Source organism: Marmota marmota, unplaced genomic scaffold (genome assembly GCF_001458135.2).
Source record: "Marmota marmota marmota unplaced genomic scaffold, marMar, whole genome shotgun sequence".
NCBI classification, from domain to species: Eukaryota; Metazoa; Chordata; class Mammalia; order Rodentia; family Sciuridae; genus Marmota; species Marmota marmota.
Genome location: NW_025999968.1, coordinates 50,844,287 through 50,853,359, shown reverse-complemented (window position 1 = coordinate 50,853,359; position 9,073 = coordinate 50,844,287). Strand labels below are relative to the sequence as shown.

Genomic DNA, 9,073 nt, shown 5'->3' with positions numbered 1-9,073 from the left:
ACATAAAGAGACAAAAGATTTGAAAATGCAGAAGAGATTCTAAAAGGTATATTCAACCTAGTTACAAAGTGTGACTTCTAATTGGAATCTAAGAAGAAGTATGAGCAGATGGGACAGAAACAATATCTGAAGAGAACACAGTTGAGAATTTACTGTATTGATAAAAGGCATCAACTCACATGTGAAATTGTAACAACAACAAAATGATGTTGACCTGCCTGACCAGCTTGGAGATGGCTAAAAGATGGCTTTAGTGGACATTTCTCAGAGCCAGTCTACAGATGGGCTCCAAAGACAAACACCTAACTTATTTAAAATCATTAAACAACTGAAATAATTTTCTTTTCTAACTCTAGTCAGTATGCCCAAGAGGAATTACTCATTTCAAATTCATTTGTAAACACCAATTGATTAGTTATGTCCAAAAGAAGTATAAAAATATTCAATATATTAAAACTTCCTACATTCTTCTTCTTCAAAATCTCCCCTGAGAGAAGGCTGAAGGAGAGAGGGAAAGGGGTTCCTGAGCCTGGGCAGAGTAAGGGTAGTCCCTTAAAAGGTCAGTGGGGAAACAGTCAAAGGTAGCAATCAAAGAGATCCTTTCTCCCAGGAAGCCATCTATCTCTGCTGGCAAAGTTTTGACCTAGGAGCAGCCAACAGGAAGCAAGGTTTTTGAAAAATAGCAGTGACATATTTTTGGACCACAGCAGGTAGACTGTAAGTCAATCAAGACTTATGGAGTGTAAGATAAGAGGAGGGAATTCTCCAGGGAGCTACACAAACAGATGAGAATCCAGTCCAAGCACGGTCCTCATGTCATATACATTGAATCTAAAATTCTTCTTTCTCTCATCCTATGAGTTTTTACCACTTTAATCCTCTTCCTAAGGGTGCAAATAGGACACGACTTCAGACTCTGCCTCAGTTCTGTTCTTCACGGCCACCAAGACCCCAAATAGTTGCTCAGGTTTCTCTTTGGTCCTAGGCATCAATATTATTCAATTGGTCTTGGCTCATATTTTCCCTCTCTATAGTGTGAGACACAATAGGACAATGATATGGAATCCATGAATGGTAATTTTGGAAAATGAGAAATGATGGCAACAAGTTATTCCCCCGTAATATCCAGTGACAAAACAAATAGAAAGATGCCAAGAAGAAAAGGAAGGGCCTTCCTGGACAGGATAGAATAGCACGAAGGTGAAACAGTCAGAGCATTTCTGACATAGGAGTGTTTATTGGCTTTGGCTATAAAAACACAATAATAGCACCCACAAATAGACTATGTGGAAAACTATTCAAATGCAATTATAAAGACATTACTGACTTACACATTTGTAAATGAAGGAGCACAAGTATGTAAAGGATGGCCCTTGTTGGGTACCACACCTACTGCAGAGAGTATATAAATGCCTCTGTCCAGAAGGGGACATTAAAACTCAGCATCTTCTCAGTTCCACTCAGCTGAGCTCCCATCTCCTCTCAACATGTCCTCCAGCTGCTGCTCTGGAAACTTCTCCTCCCGCTCCCTTGGGGGCTCCCTGCGCTTCCCAAGCTCCTGTGGCTCTTCCTACCCCAGCAACCTGTTCTACAGCACTGACCTGTGCTATCCCAGCACCTGCCAGCTGGGCTCCTCTCTCTACAGGGGCAGTCAGGAGACCTGCTGTGAGCCCACCAGCTGCCAGACGTCCTGTGTGGTGTCCAGCCCCTGCCAGCCTTCCTGCTATGGCCAGAGGACATCCACACTCTGCAGGCCCTGCCAGAGGACCTATGCTGGATCTCTGGGCTTTGGGTCCAACAGCTGCCACTCCCTGGGCTTTGGATCTAGAAGCTGCTACTCACTGGGCTGTGGATCCAGTGGCTTCAGATCTCTAAATTATGGTGTCTCTGGCTTCCCTTTCCAGGGTTTCATATCCAGTTTCTGCAACCCAGGTTATTTTCCTTCTAGAGTTTTCCATTCATCTTGTTGCCAGCCATTATATAGATGAGGCTTCTAATCATTAACCTGTTGATTGGTCAAATCCATTTAGGAAATGCAAATTATGTAATAAATTTATTTATTAATTTCTTCTCTGAGAAGCATTCTGATATTCTTAATTATGACCTTCCTATTATTTTTCACCCTCACATATTGGCTGCTACATTGACTGTCAAACTATAAAATTAATAAATAATCCAAATTGTATTGTTGCTAGAAATGATAGCTTTTGCATTTCCCTCTAAAATAGTTGAATAATTTTATTTTAATAAACTCTTTATTATATCGTTCAATTGCGTTGTTTACATTATTATTTTTTTGGATTATATTGACTAGAATTGGTATTGCCATTACTTGCAGTTTTGGGTTTGGAAAGCTCCAATCTTCAGGTACATGCACAAATTTTGATCAGGTTTTAGATATTTTTTCTTATCTAAGAAGGAGTTTCCTGGATACTCATTAGTTTTCTCTTAACTAGAATGTAAAGAGAATTGAATATTCATGTTCACTCAATGAATATGCCTTTCATCTCTAAGTTTAGAATGTATCAGAAGTTTGAAAAGTACAAGAACAAAATTTAGCTTTAGATGATGAGGTCTGTGCATAAATAAAATTAGAATGAAGACTAATGGGTTGGTATAGATTTTTCAGAAAAAGACTCCCTACAAATTTTATGTATTCACAGTGTAGGAGTATCACTTTTTATAAATTGTCTAAATCCCTGACCTTCAGTTACTATTTTCAATATGCTCAAATTATCTCCATTTGTGTAAGAAGGCAGCCGCAAACTTAGAAAGGAAAAAAAAAAGTAGTCCCAACAGGTGTGAAGATGCACCTGGGTTCCTTGCCAACATATAAACTAAGTCTAATTGAAAACATCAAAACCTCTGCTAACATCAAAAGCAGCTATCTCAGTTGTGTCTTGAAATGAAATTGCATAGGCCTGTTTTTTTTTCTACACCATTCTTCTTACATCCAAGTGTTAGAGAAAGATACTATCAAGTAAAAATGTACTTAGGCAGTATGATAATAAAACAACACTCAATATTTATATAGTACAAGTGATGTTCAAATATTTCCCTTACGCTTTGCTTAAGATATTCTTCACTTAAGATCTTAAAACATTCTCTGAAATCAAAAATATAATGCAGAGTATTAGACACTTGGCAAAAAAGCTAATCTCATAGCACATCACAGTTATCTCCTCATGTTCTCTTTCCTGTTTTACTACCAAACCAATAAAATATTAAGAATAAAAGAAGTTCATTGAATTTGAAGCACTTATTCAGAGGTAGAAACTAAAATGGAAGAGCAAGATAGAATTTTAAAATGTTACACAATAACTTACTGTTGGGCTATGGGTAGAACTACTTTATTGTATTGAATTTGAGACTTTTGTTTTTGATTTTTGTGTTTTGTTTTTCTTTGTTTTGCTGGGGATATGCTGGGGATTGAACCTAAGGGCCTTTTACCACTGAACTACATTGCCAGCCCTTTTTATTCTGAGACATGGTTGCACTAATTTGTTGAGGGTCTAACTATGTTGCTGGGTCAGGCCTTGAACCCCAGTTTGTTCTGTCTCAGCTTCCTGAGTAGATGGGATTATAAGTGCGCAACTGAGCACCTGGTTATTGTATGAAATTTGTTTCATAATTTCTAACCAACGGTGGCTTCTTTCATGTCTTCTCTTTCTCCTTTGTTCCCTGTTTCCTTATCCTTTCTCTTCTTTCTCCATCATATTTAAAAATATTCATGGCACTGATACAGTTAAAGAATAAACTAAAAGAACAATGAAAGAAAATTGGGGGGGGGGCTTAAATCAGTGATTACATTGTAAAAATTAACATAGAAAATAGTGAACTTAGTCCTTGAAATAATTTCATTTGTTTCCAATTTTTTGAGATCCAAGCTATCCCTATGCTAACATTCTTTGCAAGGATAGATTGCTAAGTTTCGTATACTAAGACATTGATAGCTGCTGGGTTTTCCCAAGGAGCTACTGTAGCTTCTTGGCTGGACCCAGGTCTCTGTTACTGTCTCCATATTTCAGAGGAGAGAGTGGTTTCCTGGGTTTCAGAAATGCCATACAGGTTGTCCCTAGCCTTTGATGGTTCATCTTGTAATATTTCCATGTTAGAGTAGTGCCAAAGTGTTGCATATTCAGTAGAAACCTCTCTTCAAATTTTGAATTTTGGTCTTCCCCAGGCTAGTGATACGTGGTGCAAAACTCATGATTCTCAGTAGCAAGTAGGGTCTACAACCAATATTCTACAGGATGCAATGTTGCTAAGCTATAATATTTGGTAGATAAGTTGCATTTCTTACCTATGGTATTTTCAATTTACAATGAGTTTACAGGGTTGTAAACCTGTCTTAAGTCAGGAAGCATCTTTACTCTCTTAGTTCCCTATTACTGCCATAACAAACTAGATCAAACTAATCAGCATAAGCACCACAAGTTTTTTATCTTAAAATTTTGCATTAGTTTCTGAACTTGTCAGCATGCATTATCATTTTTTTATTCCAACAATTAAATATAGTACAGTAAATAACAGCCTTTAAATTTTTGTCATGTTAACCCACTCTCCACAATTAACAGAAGGCCAGCACTTATCTGTGCTTTATCTAGGTACTTCCACTCTTCCAGCTTCTCCTGCTGCATATTTTGACAAATGCATATGGCATGGATTTTTAAACCCAGAGGCTTATATCCCAAGCATCTGCTTCCCACACAACTACTCTTCCAAAAGCTGCTGATCATCTGTCTACCAACTAGTTTGCAGTTCTGGTTTCCAAGAATTTATATAACCAGTTTACCAGGAAATTCTCTCCAGAATCATTTCTAGGCACTTGATTTTATAATTTCTATGTATTAATTCTTATTTCATTAGTGTTTCTAGGGAGCAGCGGTGTCCTCCCAAATCCTTGCCCAAGTTGTTTTGTTGTTGCTGCTCGACACGCCTCAGGACACACTGTCAAACATTTTGTGAGCACAGGTTGAGCATCCCTCATTTGGAAGTCCAAAATCTGAAATGCTTCAGTATTTGAAACTTTCCAGTGCCAAAATAGCACCACAAATGGAAAATTCTATGCCTGAACTCCTGTAATGGCTCACAGTCAAAACAGGTGCATGAAAAACTTTGTATGAAATTACCTCCAGGCTATGTGGGTAAGTTGTGCATCAAACCAATGAGTTTTGTGCTTAGACTTTGTCCCATCCCCACGATAATCCCATTATGCATGAGCAAGTGCTCAAAAATTTGAAAAAATCTAAAATCTGAAATACTTCCATTCCCAATAATTTGGCATAAGGAATATTTAACAATATTTAATAATCACTTTTCAAATTACACTCATTCAATCATTACCATGAACCAAAATCTGCACTATAGATGCACACTGTGGAATATTTTTTTAAAAAAAAACAAGTTTACACTTGCTCATCACTCTATATTAAAGAATACTATAAAGAAAATATATAATAACTATCCTTATAAGGCTAAGAGTCTAATACCAAAGCAAATATCAAATAAATAGTTATAATTATGATGAACTGTGGAAAAGAAGTCCTTAATAACATGCATCAAAGGAAATACATTTAGTCTTAGAAATCAGGAAAAGTTTTCCACAGGAATAACATTTCAAATAGGTTTGACAAGTACCTAGGGGGTAGGAAGCTGGGGCAGGGACAGGTTATTTTTAGACTCAAAATCTTGAGATGTGCATTATAAAATTGAAAACCATTTTGGCTAGCCTTTGAGAGAAAAAGGAAGAAATGACTTGAAATGAGGCCACAGAGGCATTTTGAAGCCATTCTTTGTAGGTATTTAGAGGTCTCATTCTTGAGGACAGACTTTCTCCTAAAAGCAATAAGAAGCTACGAAATGGTTTTAGGCAAAGATATGAGATTGGCTGATTTTTTTTTTTTGGTTTTCTAAATAATTTTTTATTCAGTTAGTTCATTATAATAAAATGGACAAAATTTAAAGGATAAAGAATGATTTTTTGACAAATATGCCCAATTGTGTGACAACTTGGTCATGATATAGAACATTTCCCTACCTTGGATCACTCCTTCATGCTCCTTTTAATAAATCTCTACCTCCCAGAACCAACAATTGCAATAACTTTTATCACCATAGATTAATCTGCTTCTTCTGGGAGTTCATAAAAATGAAATCATACAATATTTCTCGCCTATCCAGCTTTTTTACTCAACATAATGTTTCTGGGATTCTTTATATTGTTGCATATGTTTATTTTATTGCTGTCTCCTGTTTCTTTTGTCAATGTATTATCATGTGTTTATTCTTTCACCCATTGATGAATTCGGAATAAAGCAGCAAAGGATAAAGCGGCAATGGATATTGATTGTTCCAGTCCTTTGCGGACCTATGTTTATGCATTTTTTTTTTTGAGAAAAATCTAACAATGGAATTTCTGGGCTATGAAATGAAAGTTTGCTTAACTTCACTGGAAATTGCCAAACATTTTTCTAAAGTTAATTTTCTCATTTTACCCTCCATCACCAATGCCCTGGAGTTTTAGGAACTCCACACTATCAATAACATTTTTATTCATATTTCTTTCAGCCATGTGTTGGATCCCAAGTGGCAGTTCATTGATATTTTAAGTTTCATTTACTTAGAAACAGTGATTTTTGGCACCTTTTATTTTGGCTACTGGCCATCCCCATGTTTTCTTTTAGGTAGTGTATGCTCACTTTTCCACCTTAATTTAAATGGGTTGCAGTCATTTTATTGATATAAAAGTTGAAATTCTTTACATTCTTGGGAAATAAGTACAGCAATAATTTGTGCACTTCCTTGCTAAGCAATAAGTTCAGAGAAACAGGAACCTTGTTTTTAAGAATTGCTTTTAAATTTTGTCATTATAGAGTAACATGTGAATGAACATATTCTCCTGGAAAATGTATCAAAATATTTGTTCATCATGCATTCCCTAGAAACAGTGCTAGATGAATATTATTTTGAGAACTGACTGGTACTGATAAGATGTTTGACAATGTGCTACTGAAGCATGACTAATACAAAGAAGCACTGGAGTTAAGTTTGTGGGTACAAAGCTGCTATCTGTAATCACTCATGTGACAAGAATACATAAAAAGAAACTAGTGAAATCAGTTACATAGAAATGACTCATGATGAGTCTCCTGGGAAACTGAATATATGAATCCATCAAGGTTAGAAGTACAGGTTGGCTAGGAGCAAGATGACTGGCAATTCCTGCACACAGAGTTGCCAGGGCAGTAGTTTAGACATGAACCCCTGCATTCAAGAGTCACAGAGTGAGTCAGTATAATAGAGTGGGTAGGAAGGCAGCAGGGGAAGACTCAAAAGTCTAGAAGGGACAAGACCTTTGAATGGCGTACTAATAATTTGGCAGAGAACAGGGATGCCTTTGAAGAGAATTAAGAGATTCAGGATCATGATGGCTAAGTTGCAGGAACAGAGGAAGAATAATGTTTTGATCCTGGTAAACTCAGAAAGTTGAGAAAGTCTTGGGAGTTGGAATAAGCTGTTTCTAGAGCAACTTTTGTATAGGATTAGAGCAATTTCTTGAGATATGATGATAAAATTTTGATACTTTAATATGTGCATCCTAAAATGTTATATTATTGTGCTTAAATTCAGTACTATTATAATAGTATATGTTTATTGTTCCCAACATTGTAATTACCAACTGTGTGTGAGGGCTTCATTATATTATTGTACAGTAAGTATTGATTCTTCCCCTCATTATTTTTAAAAGGAAGTTTTCTCTTCTATCTAGAGTATTTCAAGGACCAGAAAACCACTTTTACTTCTAATATGCAGATAATTTTAATCATCAGAGATGGCTCCAGCTTAGCTAAAAGTATTCCTTAGCATCAACGCTATTTTTGTTGATGTTTCGAATCTCTAAGATGACTGAGGCCCACAGATGGGGTTTGGTACATGGGCATAACATCAATTATAACATTTTTTAAACATCATGAAATTTCTAAATGAAATTAAAATTAGTTCATAGAGGAACATCTGACATTTCAGTTTCTATCAGGGAAATATGAATAGAATTGTCTAAATTTTTATCATTATTTCAGTATTTAGTTTTAGATTTTAAAGAAGAAGTATAGAAACTCTTATTACTTCTAAGTTATCTGGAGATGATGATGCTGGCAGTGATAATAGGGAGGAGAAGAGGAAGAGGGGAGAGGGAAGGTGAAGGAAGATGTCACAAGGCACTGTTGAAACAATATTAAAACAGGACTTAGGAACCAGGAATTCTAGCATTAGTTGGCTGCACACCCACACACAACACTGGTAGGTCTCAACACCCACATTTATATAGCAAGCTTACCTTGGTGGCCTGTACAGCCACCTTATCTGTGCTACTTAATTCTCAGGAGGAAAGTGGAAACTTCTAATTCTCAGAGGAAGAGAGAATCAGAGACTTGACTCTTTAGTCAAGTCTCTGATTCTCTTTGAGTCTCTACTTACTCAAATATCAAAAGACACTAGAATAAATGAGTGAATTCCTCACTGGACTAGTCAAGATTGTGAAATGATATACAGAATTTTTTTTAATTTTTATTGTTGGTTGTTCAAAATATTACATAGTTCATGACATATCATATTTCACACTTTGATTCAAGTGGGTTATGAACTCCCATTTTTACCCCGTATACAGATTGCAGAATCACATCGGTTACACATCCACTGATTTACATATTGCCATATTAGTGTCTCTTGTATTCTGCTGCCTTTCCTATCCTCTACTATCCCCCCTCCCTTCCCCTCCCCTCCCCTCTTCTCTCTCTACCCCATCTACTGTAATTCATTTCTCCCCCTTGTTTATTTTTCCCCTTTCCCATCACTTCCTCTTGTATGTAATTTTGTATAACCATGAGGGTCTCCTTCCATTTCCATGCAATTTCCCTTCTCTCTCCCTTTCCCTCCCACCTCTCATCCCTGTTTAATGTTAATCTTCTTCTCATGCTCTTCCTCCATGCTCTGTTCTTGGTTGTTCTCCTCATATCAAAGAAGACATTTGGCATTTGTTTTTTAGGGATTGGCTAGCTTCACTTAGCATAAT

At 36.5% G+C, this 9,073-nt stretch overlaps 1 protein-coding gene across 1 annotated transcript; it reads left to right on the top strand.

Moving 5' to 3' along the window:
- The first annotated feature begins 1,487 nt into the window (after window positions 1-1,487).
- LOC107136119 (keratin-associated protein 13-1-like) lies at window positions 1,488-1,988 on the top strand. Its single transcript, XM_015478321.1, has one exon. It carries the CDS (start codon window positions 1,488-1,490, stop codon window positions 1,986-1,988), a length of 501 nt encoding a protein of 166 aa, XP_015333807.1.
- Window positions 1,989-9,073: the final 7,085 nt, after the last annotated feature.

What these genes read in the sequence shown, in the direction of transcription:
- LOC107136119 (XM_015478321.1), top strand. Translation starts at nt 1,488, where the DNA reads ATGTCCTCCAGCTGCTGCTCTGGAAACTTCTCCTCCCGCTCCCTTGGG.